General features: G+C 56.0%; 2 protein-coding genes and 1 long non-coding RNA gene across 8 annotated transcripts in view; 2 read left to right on the top strand and 1 right to left on the bottom strand.

Moving 5' to 3' along the window:
* WHRN (whirlin) overlaps window positions 1-9,011 on the top strand; it is a 95,968-nt gene extending 86,957 nt beyond the window's left edge. For 3 of the 5 annotated variants that reach the window (XM_025888707.2, XM_025888709.2, XM_025888711.2), the window contains 5 exons: window positions 3,181-3,252; window positions 4,620-5,154; window positions 6,984-7,165; window positions 7,729-7,851; window positions 8,146-9,011. In XM_025888707.2, coding sequence (XP_025744492.2) covers window positions 3,181-3,252; window positions 4,620-5,154; window positions 6,984-7,165; window positions 7,729-7,851; window positions 8,146-8,328 — 1,095 coding nt within the window. In that variant the 3' untranslated portion in view covers window positions 8,329-9,011. The remainder of the gene's footprint in view (window positions 1-3,180; window positions 3,253-4,619; window positions 5,155-6,983; window positions 7,166-7,728; window positions 7,852-8,145) is intronic. The other 2 variants (XM_025888708.2, XM_025888710.2) reach the window with 1 other exon arrangement.
* Window positions 9,012-9,304: 293 nt separating this feature from the next.
* LOC141369962 (uncharacterized) lies at window positions 9,305-11,376 on the bottom strand. Its single transcript, XR_012373568.1, has 3 exons — window positions 11,182-11,376; window positions 10,140-10,258; window positions 9,305-9,417 (listed from the first exon to the last, which is right to left on the bottom strand). It is a non-coding gene; the product is annotated as an uncharacterized lncRNA (long non-coding RNA).
* A 432-nt stretch (window positions 11,377-11,808) lies between these two features.
* Window positions 11,809-20,865, top strand: part of AKNA (AT-hook transcription factor) — a 52,796-nt gene continuing 43,739 nt past the window's right edge. The window contains exon 1 of one of the 2 annotated variants that reach the window (XM_025888701.2): window positions 11,809-11,879. The gene's annotated coding sequence lies outside the window, so the exon portion shown is untranslated. Of the gene's footprint in view, window positions 11,880-12,360; window positions 13,002-20,865 lie in introns of those variants that run through there. The other variant, XM_025888700.2, reaches the window with a different exon arrangement.

A 20,865-nucleotide genomic window follows, 5' to 3' on the forward strand; every position in this document is an offset into this window, starting at 1 on the left:
TCCCCACCCGGGTTAGAAACCTGATCCACTGTAGAATGTCTGTGTGGTCTTGGACAGGTCACTTCCCTCTCTGAGCTTAAATGTAAAAGCTGTGAACCAGGGAGGATGCCAGGGCCTGCCTCCTATGGAGAACCAAATGAGATCATGTAAGTAAAATGCCCGGCCAAGGACCTGGTGCTCCCCAGTTGGTGGTTAGTTCTCTGCTGTACCTCTAAGAGAAAGTCACACCTGCTCTGTGGTCTGTGGCAAAGACATGCTTGTGTCATCAGGGCTCTGGATCCTTCCTCTCTCTCTTCCAGGGGCCCAGTTGCCACTGTCGGCCACATCAGTGATCCTGAACAACAGTGTGTGGGCACCTGCTGTGTGCATGGCCCTCTGCAGGGTGTTGGGGACACAGTGACCTGCCCATCATTTACCCCCGTGAGCCAGGGCTGCCTGATAAATGCTTGTTGACTAAACGAGTGCCCAAAGCTCTGAATCTACCAGAACAGGACAGAATGCCATGTCTTTGGGCCCACCGTGGACTGTCACCTGAGGCCCCTGGGTGCCTGCAGGTTGAACCCAGGGACAGGCGGCAGTGGCTGCATCTGAGTATGGCAGAGGCGCCTGCTGCCTGAGCGCTCCTTATGTGTTAATACGTCAGGCCCATGCGAGAGGGACTGCCGTGAGCCCATTCTGCAGAGGAGGAAACCAGCATGGAGCGGACCAGGGATTTGCCCTCCATCCCCTGGCTGTGAGTGGCGGAGCTGGGGGTGATCTCAGAGAAGCCAGGAGTGGTGCCACTTACTCAGTGCATGGGAGGGCAGCCCTATCACTCCCCCTCCCGAGGATCCTCTCCTGTCTTTGCATCCCTGAGGCTGCCAGCAGCACCTTCCCGTGAGCCGGTGTACAGGGGATGGTGTTGGAGACAGTCGGGATGCTGAGGTTTGCATGGAAGCCTCAGCTTTGTTGGTAAAATGAGGCAGGTGTCCCAGCCTGACATCACGGGACCAGATGAAGAGGCCTGGGTACAAAAGGCTCTAAGCCAGGAGGGTAGGAGGGTTCCCATGACTGGTCTTTGTGATTACGTGCCCTTTGCCTGCCCAGGATGTTCAAGGCTCCAGGAACATCATTCGCGATGGGGATCAGTGTGGAGTGACCTGGCAGCCTATGTCCCAGGGAGTGTGGCATCAGGGGACCCCTCCATCGCCACTGACTGCCTTCACCCTAATCCACGCCACCATGACTGCTCTCCACGATGGTCTGCAGTAACTGCCTTGCCTAATTCTCTGCCTGCTGGGGCTTCCTCCATGCCAGCCTGAGTGACTGATGGATTCATTCACCCATCGATTCATTCACAGATTCATTTACTTAGTAAATATTTATCAAGCAGCCACAGTCCTAAACGCTGAGGATAGAGTAGGGACCAGGTGGTCACAAGTCCTGCCTTTGAGGAGTTTTTATCCTAATAGGAGAGACAAACAAGAAGCAAATCAATAATAAAACCTCAGGTGGTGGTAAATCTTATACAGAAAAGTGGAGCAGGGTCAGGGGTTAGACGGGGTGTGGGGCTGTGGAGGGGTGCTGTTTTAGACAGGGCTAGTCCAGGAAGGCCTCACTGAGGTCAGAGCTAAATGAAGTGAGGGAATGAGTCTGTGGGGGCAGGGAGAGCAGTGAGCGCCAAGGCCCTGGGGTAGGAACCATCCCATGCTGTTGGAGGAGTAGCAAGAAAAGGCCCCATCACGAGGCACAATGAGTGCAGACTTTGGAATTTTCTCCAGGGAAAATGGAAAGACCCTGGAGGGTTAGGAGCTGGGGAGAGATACTATCTGACTCATGTTTCAAGAATTACATCCTCGCGGTTGGGTGAAGAACGTGATCAGTGTAAAGGAGAAAAATAAAGCAGGGCGGGGGGGTAGGGGTTGCGATTTTAGGTGGGGTCGTCAGGGTAGACTTCTTGGAGGAGGTGATATTTGGGGAAGGTCTTGAAGGAGGTAACAACGGAGTGTGCCTTGTGGATAGCTGAGTGGAAGCATGTTCCAGGCAGAGGGGACAGCCAGTGTGAAGGCCCTGACGTGCCTGCATTATTCCCGTGTGGCTGGAGAGGAAGTGAGTAAAGGGAATCTTCATAGAAGACATAGTGACCACGTCGCCATGGCAACCCACTGCCCTCAGCCTCAAGTCCCAGCAGCTCCATGCTTGAGTCATGTGAAACAGCTCGAAGATTCTCATACCTCCTTCCTGCTTTATGCATGCCCTACCCTCTGAAACACCATCATTCCCTCCTTTGCCCAACTCGCCCACAAGAATCAACTTTAAGCCATGCTCCCTACTCCAGGAAGCCTTCCTTGATACCCCCTCCCCAGCTGCTTATATGCCTGTAACTCCTTGCTCTGTGCACAGGCCCCTCCTTGCTTGCTTGTGTCGAACCCACTTCCTCTAGGCTCCTGAAGGCAGGGGTGGCCCCTCACCTCCTCTGCGGCCCCAGGCCCTCATCAGTCCAGCATTGATGGCTGCACTTGAGACGTGAGCCAGGTGTCGGTGGCAGAGGCTCGTTGCCATCCTGGGCTCTGTGGGGTGGAGAAATGGCTCCCCTGAGGCCTCAAGAGAGCTACTTTAGAGAGGGGTGCTGCTCAGCCTCCCAGGGATGGCCTGCAAATGACCTAACGGCAGCTCAGTGTCACTTGAGGGAGCGTGAGGCTTCCGGTGAGTTAGAGAAGGAAGCAAAAAATGGGCATTTTTGCAAAATAAGGTGTGGTTAAACCTTAACCACCTGCCTCACAATTAAAACCATTAAAATTAAAAAAGAGAGAGACTCTACCTCTCACTGGCATCCTGCCATTGTCACACCTTCCTGGGCTTCTGTCTGCGAGCACCTTTGGATTTTGGAAGGCTCTGAGTGTGTGGAGCGTGGCACCTGGGGCCCAGCTTTGGGAGTTCCCAGCCCAGGCCAGAGCCACCCCACAGATAGTTCAGGGGAGGCCTGGAAAGCCTCAAAGAAAATTTGATTTCAAAACGACCGGCAGGAAAATTGACATTAATTTTAATGTGTAAATTTCCCAAGAGCGGGGCATGTCAGGACAAGCAGAAACCACAAGAAGGTGTCACGGGGCCCATCATGGATTGTGGTACCTCAGAGGGCAAAACTGCTTTTTCTCCCTCTCAGTTTATATTTGCTCAGATTGCTTTCTTTGTTTCTAGAACACTCTGGACCTAGAGGAAACTGGTGAGGCTGTCCAGGGCAATATGAACGCCCTCCCAGATGTTTCCCTGGTAAGGCCCTCTCTGGCTCTTTCCCTGAGTTTTGCCCTCCCTGGTCTACCTGAGGCCCTGGGGGGCTGCTTCCTCAGTGAGAGCCACGGGGAGGGGACAGAGGCCATCAGACCCGGCCCCAGGCCTGTGCACAAGGGCGTTGCTCAGCCCTCTCCGGCGGCGGGAGCCAGGACTACTCTCAGCTCCTTCTGGGGATTTCAGGCAGGGAGCCAGGCTGTTTGTTTGCCGAGTAGGTGCTACTTTTGGTATGTTATCTGAATGTTATCATAACTGACACACGGAGTGTGTGAACCCTCGGGAGAGGCCATATGACCACACCCCAAAGGAAATGGAAGTTAAATGTGACCTTGGACCCCCGTGTGCACATCCACGGCCTGGGCAGCATCACTGTGATTCTGACCCAAATAACTTCTGGATGACCTGGACTCTGGAGCCAGCTGCCTGGGTTCATACCCCACCTCCGCCGCTGACGGTGTGACTTCGGGCAAGTTTCTTAACCTCCCGGTGCCTCAGTTTTCCCCTCTGTAACATGGGGACAGTAATAGCGTACCCGCCCCACAGTTTGTGGCCAGGGGTAAATAAGTCCATTCAAGTAAAGCATATGGGACAGTGCCTGCTCTGATGTCAGAGCTTTCAATTGCTGGGTGTTGGCCTAGGCAGTGGGGAAATGGCAATGGCCGTCTCCGCCGCCGCTGCTCACCGTGCACCTGCTGGGCGGCAGGCACCTGCTGCTCACCGTGCACCTGCTGGGCGGCAGGCACCTGCTGCTCACCGTGCACCTGCTGGGCGGCAGGCACCTGCAGACCCGTGACGCACGGGGCTCCTCACACCCCCACACCCCCGCTGTGCAGGGGCAGGGTTCCCCACTGCCCAGAGAGGCGTTCCGAGAGGCTCTGTGCCTTGCCCAGGGCCACACAGCCCCCGAGCCCATGTGACTGTCCCCTTCCGTCCGTTCTCTCTCCTCCAGCCCCGCACATCTCCTGTGTCTAGGAGCCACGATAATCCTCCCGAAAGAAAAGCCAGAAAAATGCTTTTTCTGTTTTGTTTTTGTTTTTCCTTTTCCCATTCTCTGCATCCACCTCTAATTAAGTCTTGTTGCCTGTGACAAGGCCTGGCTGATGCCAAGAACTTCAGTTCCCACAGGTAACGTTGCCATCCCGGGAGACGTGCGCCAAGATGCCGACGCTTATCAGCTGCCGAGATGGGGGGAGCAGTTTTCCATTGGGGTGTTTCATTATTCAGAGCAGCGTGGCCAAGAGCTGGGAGAGCAGGACAGCATTCCAGCCGCGGCCTGCGCGTCTCGGGACTCCTCTCGACCAGCCGCAATGGGCTCTGACTCCTTCCACTCCTGTTGGGTCTTTTGGCAGGACGAGGTCAAGGCCACCTCTGAGGCGCTGCCGAGCTACAAGCCGCCGCCCCCCGCACCGCCTCTGGCCCAAGGCCACAACGGGCCGCCCTCGCAGCCAAGGAAGCCAGGGAAAGAGGACCTCCAGCCACCGTCCTCCGCGTCTTCCCACTCGGGCATCGTCTTCTTGGCCCCCAGGAACCGCAGCCCACCGGCGGGCACCGTGCCTGCCCCGGGGGCCGCCTCAGCACAAGACTCGCCCTCCTCCCCTATCCATGCCTCTGTGCCCCCTGCCAAGCCCGGCTCCAAGAGGCCGCTGGACGCCCACCTGGCCCTGGTCAGCCAGCACCCCATCGGCCCCTTCCCGCGAGTCCAGTCGCCCCCGCACCTGAAAAGCCCCCCTGCAGAGGCCATGCTGGCGGGGGGCTGCCTCCCGCCACCCTCTCCCTCCTGCCGGCCAGACACGGGCACAAACCAGCACTTCGTCATGGTGGAGGTGCACCGGCCCGACAGCGAGCCGGACGTGAACGAAGTGAGGGCGCTGCCCCAGGCCCGCAGTGAGTACTGGCCGCCCCCGCGGGGGCTGGGCTCGGGGTGCCCCCTGAGTGGTCCTGGGGACCATCCAGGCTGCTCCAGGCGGATCTGCCCATCCGCATAGTTAGAGTGGAAGGGTGCGCAGGGTCAGAGTGCCCTGGAAACAGGGTCCTGAGCCCGTGTGGACGCGGGTGTGAGCCCTAGCTCTGCCACTTAAGAATTGTGTGGCCATGGACAAGCCGTGGGACGGAGATTCGGTGACAGCCCCGCCGGGTCTCTGGGAGGGTTGGGCTCCTCCTCCAGCGCCCCCAGTCCTGGCCACCCCGCAGTCTCCATCTCCCCAGTGACACTGGGCTCCTTGAGGACAGGGTTGGCCTCTGTGATCTCTGTCCCCAGGACATGGCACAAGGTGAGGGCTGGGGGAAAGGCGGGTATGGAAAGTACTGTCCCTGGACCCCCAGAGGTCTCCAGATCCGGGGGGCTTCAGGGTCAGAGTGCAGGCTTGGCCTTGCAGACACCTGGGACGAGGCTGCGGCCCCAGAGTTTCCAGAGGGTGTCCAGCTGAGGAGGTGGACAGCAGTATAAGGCTGGTGTTTCCCTCGCAGAAAGTTCGAAACCTTGGCAGGCCCTAGATCTGGCTCTAGATTGCCTCCCTCCCCTTAGCAAGGTGGATGCATTTTGCTGGATTCTGCTGCCATCTTGTGGCTAACGTGATGTATAGGTTCGGCCATGGCCAGGGAAGGTGGCAGGCCAGGCCAGGGGCTGTGAACTGAGTGCCTGCTGTATGCCAAACGGTGGGTAGACTAGGATGCAGAGCGCAGGGTCCCTGGGCTCAGGAGCTCGGCGAGGGAAGGCAGCTAAGGGGACAGCAGGCAGGATGTGATGAGACAAACCGGAGGTATCACCTGGCCCTGAGCCCAACACACGATAATAAAAGCTGTCCGTTGTGCAGGGTTTCCTGGGCACCAGATACTGTTCTAGGGGCCCTGCCTCTATTAGCAAGTCGCCTAACCCTCTCAGCAGCCCTGTGAGGCTGGTGCTGTTGTCCCCATTTTACAGATGAAAAAGCGGAGTCACAGAAAGTTAACTGTGGAGCAGTCTAGCGCAAGTCTGTTCTCTTGCAGGCTTCACTCTATACATCGTATCTAATTAAGTCCGTATGATAATGCTACTAGATGGGCATCATTGCTCCTATGTTGGAACAAAACCAAGGAGGCTCGGAGAAGCTATGTAACTCACCTGGGGTTGCTCGAGCTGGGCAGAGAGGATTCAGACCTGACCTGCTAGTCTCTAGACTGTCTCGGATTCAGGGCCCCAGCCATCACACACACAGCGATGCAGCTGGGGTTTGACTGGTGAATGAGGGTATGTGCCCACCAGTCAGCTCAGGCCAGTGGCGTTGTGGAGGGTACAGACCAGGCATGACAAACCTTCCCTTGTTTTATTGAGAAGCTAGAAATTTTTTTTTATGTGAAATACCCTAATTTGAATGTGTTGGTTCATCATTAAAATTTGACAGCATTGTGCAAGTTAAAGAAAAAAAAAAAATAACCCACATCTGCAGGCTGGGTTTGCCTCCTGACCTCTGTTTTCCTCATTGTGCCGTGGGCCGAGCACTGGGTGGTCGGAGCAGAAGTCTTGGCAGCCTTGGGGCCAGCCCCGAGTGGAAGGGCAGATCTCAGTGGTGGGGGGTCTCGCCGCCCTCCAGCCCGGTGATCCCTTCATATCTCCCTAGTCCATGCCTGGGGAATCCCCACAGCCTTCCAGCCTGCAGCTCCATCACCTCCTCCAGGAAACCCTCCCTGACCCCCAGCAGTATAAAGCCCCACTCTCCTCCCGTTCCCCCCACCAGCAGGCTCCACACTCTCCCAGCTCTCGGACAGCGGGCAGACCCTGAGCGAGGACAGCGGTGTGGACGCCGGTGAGGCAGAAGCCAGCGCCCCGGGCCGAGGCAGACAGATGGCACCCACCAAGAGTAGGAGTAGCAAGGAGCCACCTCAGGACGAGAGGCCCACAGAGGGGGCCGCCAAACCGGTGAGCGGGGCAGGAGGAGATGCAGAGGGCTGACGGGAGTGCAGCCCCGGGTGGGGAACGGGAGGTCCCTGAGCAGGGTTCAGCTTGACAAGTGACCACCACGGGGGGGGGAAGTGAGCGCCCATCCACTGGAGGGATGTGGGTCCCCAGAGCGAACACTGGATCAGGAGTCCGGAGGCCCAGTTGAGGTCCCACTTTGGCCACTGACGTTGACAAGCCAAGCACTAAAAGTTGGTCTTGGGAGTCTTCCAGCTCAGGTCTGAGTTGGCATGCTGGCTAAGGCAGTCAGGCCTGGGTCCGAGTCCCAGTACCACCACCAGGCAGCCTCCGGCCTTCCCCTTAACCTCCGGAGCCTCGGGGGCTTTTGTAGCAATTAGAGAGCTGGGAACACCAGTTCTTAGCTTAGTGCTCGCATACTGGCGCTCCCAGCCCAGGGTCGGAGTCTGAGCCCTTTGGACCCAGTGGCATGTCATGGCCAGTCCAGCCCCCTCCCCCACTCCCCCCCAGCCAGGCCTGCCCACTGAGAAGGACTCTGGCACTGGTCTCCTTGCTCACACCCGCAGCCTGGACTCCTGGAGCCCACGTCCACCCTGGTCCGCGTGAAGAAAAGTGCGGCCACCCTGGGCATTGCCATCGAGGGTGGCGCCAACACCCGTCAGCCCCTGCCTCGGATCGTCACGATTCAGGTACCTCCGTGGGCTCCACTCGACCATCTCTCCCTCCCCCTGAGGGCCCCTCTCTCAGCATCCCCAGGGTTCTGCCACAGACCCCCCCCCCCCCCACTCCCCGGGGATGACCCGGCCGCCAAAGGCAGACCCAGGCCCTTTGCCCTCCCTGAGCCTGTTTTCCTCATCAGGGCAGTGGACACCCAGATTGTAGCCTGCTTGGCGGTGTTGGGCCTGACCCGGTGGGTGTTTAAGGCAGGCCGGCCTCGCCCTCAGCTGCCTCGAGTACCCCTGCCCTGTGTCTCGCCCCCGCAGCGAGGTGGTTCAGCCCACAACTGTGGGCAGCTCAAGGTGGGCCACGTGATCCTGGAAGTGAACGGGCTGACACTTCGGGGCAAGGAGCATCGGGAGGCGGCGCGCATCATTGCAGAGGCCTTCAAGACCAAGGAGCGAGACTACGTCGACTTTCTGGTCACCGAGTTCAATGTGATGCTCTAGAGGCTGAGGCCCGGAGGCCTCCCACTGCTGCCCAGTCCCCGGCCCCGGTCCCTCCTCCCTCCTGGCACTATTAAGCTCCTTGAGGGCCGGGGCTGCATAGCCAGGGAGCAAGAAGACATCCCCCGACTCTTTCCCGGCCCACTGGCCCAGAACCAGGAGAAGAAAGCCGGGGGAGGCAAACAGAAGGTCAGGTTGGGATCCGGTGCCATGCCTGGGGTACACAGTAGGCGCTCAGTATAAGCAGTGGGTGTCAGGAAGGAGAGAAAGTCCACCTGAGGCCTGCCAGGGCCTGTTCCCCTGGGTAGGGGAGGGACACTGGTCCCCGTTCCCCCGCCAGCTAGGACCTGGCCCATCCTCCAGATGTCTGAGCCTTTATGTGGAGTGAGGCCACATGAGAATTCGTGGACACGGCCCCCAGCCCAGGGGGCATCTCGAAGGACCTATAGTGCCACAAATAAGCATCAAGCACCCCCCCCCCATTCATACCCCCATTCTTCCTGGCTCCTTATCCCCCCATAGTATTTATTATTTATTTCCCTCTCCTCACCCCTGGGGACCCCAAGACCCCAGCTTCCCACCCCGCCCCTAGCCTAACCCAGAGGCCTTGCAGGGGACCAGTGATGTCAGTGTATTTATATACAGAGCTATGTCTTTAATTTTTCAATAAAGAAACCTGAACAGGGTTAGGGTCCAGCGTGCTGTGTGGCCTGCCTTTGTGGCTGGGGTTTTGACTGCTCCACCTGAGGAAGGGGGGGTAGAACAGAGCAACACAAGCCACCGGCCTCTCCCCCTGCCCCCCACGGCTCCATGTGGGACACACAGCAGGTATGCGGTGGGGGGGGGCCCTGAGCCACACCCACGTCTTGGAGCACCTTACTTGAAGGTTGTTCACAGAAAATACTTTTAAATTAAAACACACAGGTGTGTTGTGGGACCAAATGCACAATGTGCACGGAGGTTTTCAGACCGAGGGAGGTGGCCTGCCTTCGCGGGGGGGATCCCAGAATCAGACTCTGTGATGAGGATCCGTATGCAGGTGATTCATGAAGGCAACACTCCCACCGTGGACCAGTGAGGGAGTGGGGAAATCTGGAGGGGGAAAGGGAGGAAGCCAAGCGGGGGGGGTTTTCAGGCAAAGTCCCTGGAGGGTGGCTGCAGCCTGATCCCCCAGGGGGCTCTGGAGTCTAACTGAGCCCAGAGCCGTCCCCACTCAGGGCAAGGGGACAGGGCTTTTGTGCTGTCAGTCTTTGGGTAAGGCCCGGGAAGGGGAAGGGGGAGAGAGGCAGTAAATGCCCAATCACATTCCCATTCTTCGCCTGTGCAGGCCAAGCTCTTCCAGGAGCCAAGGGCGGGGGCTGTTAGAGGCAAAAACACATGGGGGGGGGGTGCAGGGAAGGGAGGGGGGCAAAAAATGGTCTTCTACACAGCCCCAGGGCCCATTTCCTTCAACCCCAGGGTTTCTCTGGGACAAGAAGGCTCTCAGAAGTCCTGCTTTGTCCAGCCCTGTGTTCAGAGGTCAGCCGGAGGTGGGTTAGGGCAGCTGATTCCACAGACCTGCACCAGATCTTGCTTTTAGCTGCCCCTGCCCTCTCCCCAGCCCAAGGAGACGACCTGAGGCCAGGGCCTGGGATTCCACTTGACCTCTGAAGCGGCCAGTATCTCTGAAACCCCAGTCTCTCCTGCAGGAACTCTGTATGCCCCTCCCCAGTCCTAACACCCCTGCAGGGAATAACTCCCACCTGGCTGTCAGGCCCCAGATCTCCTGGCATCAGATGTCAAATCCTTCGTGGTCGGGGGGCCAGTGATCTCACTTTTCAAGGCCCAAATTCCCCATCGGGGAAAATGGGCATGGTAAGCTGAATAATGACCTCAAAGGTATCCAGGTTCCTTCAATGTGTGGATGTTCCCTTTTGTGGCGAAGGGACTTGGCCTATGGGATTAAGGCATTTAGTTGGGGAGGTTGAGCTGGATTTTGTGGGCGGGCCCCCTGTAATCCCAAGGGTCTTTATAAGAGGGAGACAGAGGGAGACTTGATGGGAGGAGGGAACGGTGTTGGTGTTGCCGGTAAGGAAGTGGAGGTTGGGATGTGCTCTGAAGATGGAGGGAGGGACCTACCAGACCGGGAATACAGGCGGCTACTAGATGCTGAAAAAGTCAGGGAAAGAGATTCTCCCCTCAGAGCCTGCAGAAGGAACCTGCCCTCCTGACATCATGAGGACAGACTGACTTTGGACTTCGACCTCTCTTTGTAAGAGAACAAATGAGTGCTGTTTGAAGCCCTGAACTGGTGATAATTTGTAACAACCACCCCAGGAAATAAATGGAGTGGGGCCACGGCTACTTGCCTCTGATGGAGGTTGGGATGCTGGGCATGGGCCCCCGACACCAGGCTCAGAGTCAGGCCCAGGAAGACCATGGCAGTCGGGAGGATGGTGATGGTGAACCAAGGGCCCTCTGGCCCGGTGAGAATAAACTCAAAAAGTACCCAAAACACCATGATGTTATTATAAGGATTTGCTAAAATGTTTGCTGCTGGTACAGATGACACTTCCAGGGCACAGAAGTGCCCCTGTGATTATTACTGGGTGCCTGTAGGAGCCTCGGGCCCCCTGGGGAAGGGGAAGAGCGTTCTGCCAGGAGGATAGAGAACTAGCTGCAACACAATGGGACGCGGGTCCCTGGGGGAAAAGTCTTCCTGTCTTGGGGCCTATCAACCCCCCTTGTGAAATAGGGTTGGTGGAGGAGCTCTTGAAGTGAGTGCCATTGATGACTTTCTTTTGGGCTTGGCGCTGTGTTTATTATATCCCTCCCCTCAGCAGCTCTGTGAGGCTGGCCTTAGGGAATCCCATTTACCTGAAGTTCAGTGGCAGAACTGGGGCGGGAGCCGAGGTCAGGTTGACACTTTACACCGCCTTCCTTCAGGGTGAGCGGCCAGCGGACAACGGATCATTTCTGTTCTGCACTCCCCGCGGCACTCCGGGCAAGTTCTTGTCCCTCTGGAGGCCTGGGTTTGCCCGCTTGCTAATGGTGCTTAGGACTAGAACAGACTTGGAGGGTAGCGCCAGTACCTACGTACCTCACAGGAGAGGACAGAGCATAGGTAGAGCTTACAACAGTTCTTGACCCATAGGAGCTCAAGAAAAGTTTATTATTAAGATTCTTACTACTGTTACGGGGCAGTCCGTTTCAGCAACGAACGTTTGTGGTTTCTTCCTCACTGTGGCTCCATGCGACCTTGCACAAACGTCCTAGCTCTGGGCCCCAGGCTCCTTTATGCACCGGGGCGGGTTCCAGGAGAGACACGAACCTCCCAGATGTGAGCTTTTCAGCGCTGGGGCCGAGTCGGAGTCCCTGGGGGCGGGCCGCCGGCGGCCGCCTCTCTGTGATTGGTGGAGCTTCCCGAGGCCCCGCCTCCCGGGGCCCTCCCCGCCCGTCACGGGCCCGCCTCGGGGATTAAGCAAAAAGTCACCGCCCCGCCCCGCGCCGGGATTGGAGGCCTTTGTTTGCCGCTCAACTCCAGGAAACCACCGGCGCGCGGCGACAGCCAGCAGGTGAGGCGCGGGGAGGGGCTCGCGGTGGGTCGCGGGCGGGTGCCGGCCCCTCGCTGGGTCTCAGTTTCTCGGTCTGGGGAATGGGGAGGAGAGTGGACAGCGCCGGCGGGCTCCGATCCACAGGGACTGCGCTGCTTTCGGCCTCTCCCACGTGGAAACCCCACGCACACGGGAAGGAGACGGATCGCCACTCCCGGAATGGGAGGGCGTCCTGGACCCGCGATCAGTGTCCAGTCCTTACCCCGCCGGCTGCGGGCTTCCGCAGTCTCCACCTTCGGCCTCAGTCTCCACCTCCGCACAATGGGGGCGTTGGCTTTTTCTGTCCCCCTATCTCTCTCTCCAGCTGGGGCTGGTCTCTGGGCGGGGAGGGGTCCCGAGGGAATCCGGGGGTGGTCCTTGGCGGGGCCTCGGGCTGTGTTTGGGTTGGAGGTGTGGCCGGGGTAGCTGTGGTTACCGGGGAGGTGGGACTTCTCTGTCCTGGGATTTGTGCGAGGTTCGTTCACCCGGCAACAACCCGCGTAGCCTGACAACTCGGAGCCGCACAGCCTACCCGGACGCCTACCGCAAGTTTCTTTTCCTCTTTTTGGCAGGGGGACGGAGGTAGAGCAAGGGCCAGCAGTGAGGGTGGGCAGCTCCGACAGTGGTAGGAACTGGAATGGACTGAGAAATCAGGCCAGCCTTTCCTGGTACACAGATGGGGAATCCGAGGCCCAGAGAAGGGGCGCGTCTTGTCCGAAGCGCACTGCAAGGCAGGCGCAGAGCGGGCCTCTCCCCAGTGTGACGCGGCTGGCGCGGGCGGTGGGCGATCTTGGACGAGACTCTTCCCTGTTCCTTTCGCCGGCTTTTGTTGAAAGCCATGACAGGTTGGAGAGGATCATTACCTACGTTTCAAAAGCTTCTACTTCTCAGTGATAAAGTTGGAAAGGAAGGTTGTTGATAACAAACCCGGGCTATTTTGGAGCGGAGAAGAGTTGCTGAGACAGGTTGCAGAGAAAAGAGACATTGTTTCTGTCCTCTAGAACAGAAGGAGAAGAAATTGTGGAAACCGAAGCATGAAGGACTGAGGTTAGACACCTACAGGGACTTCCCAAGAGAATTTTCCAGGCGCCACCTCTGGAGTTGGTGGGTTTTAATTCTTGGCTGTGGTTTTGTTTTGTCAAGAAAACAGAATCTCTGCCCCTCTGTTTGAGGGGGCCTAAGTCTGGCTTAGGGGGATGGACCCCATGGTGTTTTGGGTACTTTTTGAGTTTATTCTCCCAGGCGGTCTCAGTTGTTCTGCAGGAGGGAGAAAGTGCCCACGTGGGGCCTTGGGCCTCCCAAAGTCCAGTGGTTTGCACTTGAAACATGTGATGTGAACCCTTCTTGCGAGGGGATTTCATCAGCTCCCACCAGCCCGCACATCCTGCCAGAGAGGCACCAGGGTTGGGGTTAGCAGGGAGGCTGGAGATGCTCCCGGGCACTGCTGCTGTCATGCTGAGAGCGTATTTTGGAAACTGGTGTCTGCCAAGGGCATTTCAATTTACCCCCAGGAGGGGGGAAAGAAAGTCTTTTTAAAGCATCCAGCTGAATCACCAGGCAAATGCCGGGTCCTTTTTATGTTTCCTCAGTCCTGGGAGGTGGGACAGATCTGGGGATCGGGAGTTAGGAGACCTTGGTTTGAATCCCCAGCCCGGCTTGCGTTCTGAACTCCTCAGTTTTCCCCTCTGTAAAATGGGCGTGGTAACACCCACTCCAGTGCAGTTTTAAGGCTGAAGTGAGGTGGAATCATAGAAAGTTTCATTCAGTCCACATTCCAAGTGTGGAGAGGAGGTATCTCAGGCCCAGAGAAAGGCGGTTACAATAACATTGACCCCAGTTATTGGTTATTGCTTGCTGTATTCTAGCCACGGTGCCAAGGCTTCTACTGCAGTGACTGAGGTCTGGGAGCGCAGGAGTTTTTGTCACCAGTCATCTTCCGGGTGCCCAGTATGGAGCCCTGCACATAGCAGGTGTTCAGTGCACTGTCCTTGATCTCCTAGGTCCTAGCACTTAGTGTTCACATTGTTGCCACGAAGTGGGTGCTGTTATTGTCCTCATTTTACAGAGGAGAAACCCGAGGTTCAGAGAGTTTAAGTCACTCACCTGAAGCCACACAGCTTTTCATGGGGGTTGGCTGGTCCTTACTTTGGGGTGCGTCATCTTGTGGGAGCTGATTGTGTGCATCTCTTTCCAGGGCTGTGCTAGTGTATCACATTGGTAGCTTGAAATTGGCCATCAGACGGGTATTTACACTACGGAAATCAGCAGATCAGGCCACAAGTCGGGCATTTTCTTTTTCTTTTTTCTTTTTTTTTTTAAGAGAGCTGCATGTGAAGGGTGCTGTGGGCTGGAAGGCCAGCATTGCTGTGCATGGCAGCAGGAGGTGTAGGGTTTCTGACAGTGCAGGGGGCCCCAGGGCTGCCAGGCCAGAAGGCCCACACCCCATGGCAGCTCCCCTGAAGTGTGGGATTTGGGGAAGGAAACCTTTGTGAGAGGAGGCTTCTAGTCCATCGAGTGAGTCGTGCAGTGCAGCTGCTGTCCGACTTGGGAGCAGGTCAGTGTGAGCCTGAATTCCGGGCCAGTGTCTGGCCTTGAACCTGAAAGTGACAATAGCCATCAGTGTTCTTTAAGCAGGGAAAGGCTTGACCAGAATGATGCTCTGGGAAGATTTACCCAGCAACCTGTGCCCAAGGGAGGGGAGGCTGAGCCAGGGGCAGAGCGGCTGGGAAGAGGCACAGGCTGACCTGGGAGCCCGGAAGAGGCTAACAGCGCCCCTCCTGTGTTTTCTGAGTACCTCCCGTGTGCCACGCATGCGTGCATGTGCGCGGTGTGAGCACATTGTCCCCTTAATTTACAGGCACACCCCTGAGGAAAGTGTTACCCTCTGGAGATGAGGCTGTCAGAGGGGTTTAGAAGAGCTACCAGATCGGGACCCAGACCTTTCTGCCTCAGCCCCTTACTTTTTTAATTCCTGGGTCCTTCCTTCATTCCAATCCCGACTCCTGGCCAAGTGCCGGCCAAGTGCCAGCCAAATGCCAGTTCGGTTGTTAAGAGCGACCCCTGGCTCCCAGGCCTGGTCGGCTCACCAGCCCCTGGACACTTCCCAGCATTCCCTGTTCTGGGGAAGAGGCAGTCTTCTCAGAGTCTTGAGTCCACAGCCAAGGACCAAGGACCAGGAAGGGCCTCAGGGGCCAGGAGGCTGCACTCAGCCCCCCTAGGTCAAGGATTCATTTGGACGATAATGCTTTACTTGTGGGTGCAGATCCAACTCTGCCTGTAATGTGCTGTGTGACTCTGGGCAAGTTGTATAACCTCTCTGGGCCTTTCCTCATCTGTTAAATGTCTGATTATGAGGATCCAAGCAGACAACACATGCCGTACCCCAAAATGTGAAGGGTGGCTAAGGCTAAGATCACTTCCTTTCCCTTTTGTGGTTTTTCTTACGTTCCCACATGTTGCATAATGGCTCTATGTGCAGAAAAGAGCACATAGTATCGAGAGACGATGGACTCTGAGAAACAAACTGAAGGTTCTAGAGGGGAGGGGGGTGGGGGGATGGGTTAGCCTGGTGATGGGTATTAAAGAGGGCACGTTCCGCGTGGAGCACTGGGTGTTATACGCAAACAATGAATCACGGAACACTACATCAAAAACTAATGATGTAATGTATGGTGATTAACATAACAATAAAAAATTTTAAAGAAAAAATAAAGAGCACATAGTATCAGAGTTTGGAAAGAGGAAGAGAGAAAGTGTGGGTAGGGAATTACAGAATGGCGCAGAGGGTCAGCGCTCCAAAGGGCCTCAAAGGGCCTAACCACTCTTCCTGACTTGCACAGGCAGGGAAACTGAGGCGGGGCATGCCCAAGGTCTCGTCAGAACGAAACACTACACAGGTGTGCCGTGGGGGCTTTTGTTTATTTTGCTTGTTGTTGTGTTTTTAAGAAGAGTAAATACTTGGGGCTCCTGGGTGACTCAGTTAAGCTGCTGACTCATGATTTCAGCTCAGGTCATGATCTCAGGGTGGTGAGATCGAGCCCCACGTAGGGCTCCGAGCTCAGTTAGGAGTCTGCTTGAGATTCTGCTTGAGATTCCCTCTGCCCTTCCCCCTGTGCACGTGCTCTACCCCCTCCTCTGATAAACAAATAAATAAATAAATAAATAAAATCTTTTTAAAAAATCAGGATCTTAAAAAAAATAGTAAATATTCATTTTACTCTTTTTTGTAGAGCAACTGTTATTTTTAGAAAATACACCATAACAAAAAAGTAAACTCGCCTATAATTGTACTGCTTGCTACTAATTACTGTAAACATTTGGGAGCATCTCTCGCTCTCCCTTCTCCCTTCCTCCCTCAGTTCCTTCTCTTCCTCTCTATTGTTTCGTTTTTCCTTGAAGGGATTCAAACTGGCTAGAGATTATTTTATAACTGGCTTATACACTCAGCATATCACACTTTTTTTACGTGACGGCATCTTCTGCCACAGTAAGACTAGTAATAGCTGCATAAAATGCCTTTGAGTGGAACTATCATGATTTATTTCCATGATCCCGTTACTGGACACTGAGATTGCTTTCAATCTTTTCACGTACTGCAAGGTTCAGTCGCAAATGATGAAGACCGTACTGTCTGGATTCAGACAGCTTGGTTCAAAGCCAGCTTCCTCTCCTGTGAAATGGGGATACTAAGTCCTGCCTCCTTGGATTGGCATGGAGATTAAACAATGACATCCGAATCCATGGAAAGGCCTTATGTAATAGGTGCACAATAAAATTTACTTTAATGTTAGCAATGCATTCCTGGTACATACGCATTTTTTTTTTGGACTCTTTTCATGGAGCATGAATTTAAGAGTGTGGGTGTCTGTGTGTGCAAGTGTGTGTGCATGTGTGTGTTTTCCTCCATATGGCCACATCCTCCTCGTGACCCATGTTTTGGTTGTCTGAGGAAGGCCTGCCTCCTCCCCTCCTTCCCTATTCAGGCTGCAGACACGAGGTCAATCTGGATTGGTGACCCCTGGAATCGTTTGGGGGCCACAGGAAAGAGGGTCACAGGGAAATGGCAGCATTTCTCTCCACTTGGGAGAGCTAGCCATCCCTTTTTCTGTGCAAGACCCAGAGCGAGGGCTGTGACTGATATTAGGGAGGCTCCAGAGCCAGGAAAATTAAACTCGGTCCTGCAGGGAGCAGGCCATATGGGTGTTTCAGAGATCTGGCCAAAGTCATTTATTCATGAGCTGTGAGCCAGCTGGGCCGTGGGCCAGGACTTTAGGTACGTAGTCTTATTTATCATCCCAATGATTCTGTGAAGTCAGTATTACCCCTCATTTTACGGAAAAAAAAAATCTGGGTTCAGAGAGGTTAAGTTGCTTGCCCAAGGCCACACAGCTTTCAAAGAGAACCTGGAGGTCTCTGCCCATGAAGCACACGTTCCATAAACCCCTGTACCCTGTAGCCTCCCATCACCCTGGCATTTCTACCTGTGTTGGCAAGTGGAATCCAAGAACCCAGGAGATTTAGCACTAGAAGGTCATTTCTGATAACCTCAGAGATCATCTCATTAAGCCCCAAGGTTCCCAAGCTAAGAGTGGGGAAGGCAGATGTTCATTATCACTCAGGCTATAACTTGGGTCTCCAGTTCCCCAGTTCTTCTTAGCCGGCTCTGCAATCCTCATCTGCACACCCCCCCCGCCCCCAGATTCCCTGTGGATTTTAACTACAGGGTAAAATCAGCAACATGGGTCAGAAGGAGTGGGTGACCTTAGGGAGGGTTTTCATTTCTTTTCCCAAGGAAGGGAGCTGCTATGCTTTCCCCTGATGGCTGGGTAGCCTCATGGCCCCCCTGGACCCCTGGGCCCCAGGACGTTGTGTTCAGGGCACATCATGCCAAAAAGCAGTGCCCATCCTCGGTTCCAGGCCATGTGCTGGGCTGCACCAGAAGGCTTGAAGAAAGGCAGACCTACCTTCCATTCTGGTTACCAGGCCAGGCACTTAGGTGGGGCTCAAGAGGGAATGTGGAGGGAGGCCGGAGGGGATGGCTGAGTGGCAGGCAGGGGGAGAGAGGGTGAGGATGCTGTCACCATGCTGGAGCATCAGGACCCAGGGGCTAGAGAGAATGAGTAGGAGCAGCCGGAGGCTCACGGTGTCCCTGTGGTCAGGAAGGCAGGGTTGTGCGGATGCAGCAGGATGTGGGCGTGCTTCTGGTAAAAGTACTCAAACCTGGGTTTTGTTGTTGTTTGTTTTCATTTTGTCGGGTGACCGGGAACCTATCCCTTCTGCATCCCTGGGCCTCAGTTTCCTTACCTGTAAACGCGATCACACTCCTGTCCTGCCCACTTCCCAAGGCTATTCTTAAAGCATTTGGTGCAAGGACAAGCAAGCAGTTTAGAAAAGCCCCTGAAAGGCTCTGTGTGGAACCGGAGCTTCATTATGGAGGTAGAACATTGGCTTAGTGACTTGCAATTAGTTGGTAATCAGCTCCACTCCCAATTTTATCATGCACAAGTATTAATTATCTCTGCAGGCTGCCATGGTGTGAGCATTGTTGTTAAGAGGTGGATCTTTGTATGCTTCAATCTCCACTGGCACTCCCCAGCTTTGTGACTGCAGGCAAGTCTCTCAGGCTCTCAGGGCCTCTGTTTACCCACCTGTAAAATGGGGACGTCACACCAGCCTGCCTGTCACCCAGCCAGGCTTGGGTGACTGGCTAGCATCAGTAGATGATCCAGCATGTATTTACTGTGCTTCTACGGTGTGGCAAGCGCTGTTACTGGGCACTGGGAGTATAATGGTGAACCCTTCAGAGCTCCCAGTTGCCAGAAAGACCCAAGGTCTAATTCCCAATCGATCCCTGAGGAGGGCCCTTGGGGCTGAGATCTACAGGTCGCCTGGAAGTTCCCAAGGAGAAGTGGGGTTGGGTAATGAGGGGGAGCACGGTGCATTTGCGTAGGAACAGCAGGGTGCACCCTGAGGAGGGTGGAGAGTGGGGGAGAAGCTGGAGCAGCACCTTCTTCATGGTCTTTCTCAGAGCAGTGGGCAGGATTGGAGGGTGTTAAGCCCAGGTGGGCCACCGAAACCCTTCTGTTTTGGAACCATCCCTGTGGGGCAGTGTGAGGAATGGACTGGAGGGACCCCAGAGCTTCCCAGCACAGGCTGTTGCAGGAACCATGCGTGGATGCAGAGGTGGGGCAGGTTCTGGTGAGATTGAGGAGTCCGTGATGGGTTGTTTGTGGGGTGTAAGGGAGAGGGAAAGGTCCAGAATGACGGTCGCTTGTGGCTTGCACACCTGGGCAAGAGATGGGCCAAACTAGGGAGGGGTGGGTTTGGAGGGCGGCGATGTCCTGAGGTCACTTTGGGACGCCTTGCTTTGGTTAGGCAGGGCTTGGCCTGTGGGTGGAGTTGGTGGGCACAAGCGAAGGCAGGGAGGAGGGTTGGTAAGGCTTGGGGGGCAGGGGGCAAGGAGATGCTCGGGAGGCTCTCTTCCTTGGTGTTAGGCGGCTGCCCCTAAGATGGGTTTGGGGTGATCCAGGGGCCATGGGGCGTGCCTGGCAGTGGCAGCCACCTGGCGTTGATGGGCTGATGGTGGTGCTGCCTGGGTTAATGACCAGGGAGGGAGGGTGAGTGAGTGACAGGCCCGTCAGGGGAGCCCGCCCCTTGCACAATGGCCCACATGGTCACCAGAGCTGGCAGGGAGGGGCCTCCTCAGGGTTTGGCTCTGCTCCACGTTGGGCTGGGGGCTGGGGGTAGAGCCTCGCCACCCAGATGTGGGTAGAAGGCAGGAAGTTGACGGGGGGTAGGGGGAGGGATGAGTTGACTGTTGTGATGAGGGCACCTGGTTCCAGCCCTGGCTTTGCCAGATACTCACAAGCTGACCTTGAGAAAAACTGTTAACTTGCTCACGCGTGTTGCAGGCCCCCAGCTCTACACGTTGCAGGCGTGACCTCATGGAATCAGGCAGCAGCCCTGTGGGATGGCTACCCTTCTTACCCTGTGTTACAGATGAAGAAACAGCCTTAGAGCCACGAAGCCTCCAAGGCCACAGAGCTAGCAAGAGGTGGGGCTGGGATTGGGACCCGGGTCTACACTGACTGAGGATCCATTTTCCTCTCCTACACTGCTGGTTCCCAAACCTGGCTGCTCGTCAGAATGGCCTGGAGGGCTTTTTGGACAATACAGAGGACAGAGTTTTTCCTTTTTCCTTTTGTTTCCTGAATCAGACCCCCTGGATCCTCCACAGGGCCAATGTGAGGAGTTGCATACGTGGGAGGGAGCCGGGGACCCAGACCCTGAGCCTGCCCCTCCGCCCCTGCTCCTGCCTCCTCCCTTGGGCTCTCTCCGCTCTGGGTACACAGCCTTACTGTTCTCAGGGAAGCCCCAGCGGGTGCCCACCTTGCCCTTTGCACTTGCCCTTCCAGAAGACTCTGCTGCCGGCTCTTCCTGGGGCCTGCTCCTGCCCCTCTCTTCCTTCAGTCCCTTGTTCGAATGTCACCTTCCCACAGAGACCTTCCTAGCCATCCCCAAACCCTCCTCCCCAACCTGCTACTCTCTGACCCACAGAGTCTTGACCTGGGCCACACATCCCAGTCACCTGGGACACTTTGAAGTTGCTAATGCCCAGAGACTGTTGGTCTGGGTGAGCCTCAGGCATCAGGATCACGAAAAGCAGCCTGGGATAGGGATCCCCACTCCATCCCACCCTTGTGGGGCTTGTCCCTACCTCTCTCCACGTTTGTTTTATTGTCCTGTGTTCTGTTGAGAGTGGAGCAAGGACTCGGCCTATCTTGTACCTTTGCCAAGTTCCCAACACCTTGACAAGCACCGACGGCAGGGATTGCTGCAGCCTCCCTAAGATGTTGGGTTGCACGATGGCAGACAGGATAGAAAGAGCTGGAAGCATCCGGTCTGAGCTCCCATCGTGCAGATGGGCACCAAGGCCTGATGAGGGAGGGCGCCTCAGCGCAGGCCCTGC

The sequence above is a fragment of the Callorhinus ursinus genome, unplaced genomic scaffold (genome assembly GCF_003265705.2).
Source record: "Callorhinus ursinus isolate GAN/ISIS: 27379988/994484 unplaced genomic scaffold, GSC_fseal_2.0 scaffold24, whole genome shotgun sequence".
NCBI classification, from domain to species: Eukaryota; Metazoa; Chordata; class Mammalia; order Carnivora; family Otariidae; genus Callorhinus; species Callorhinus ursinus.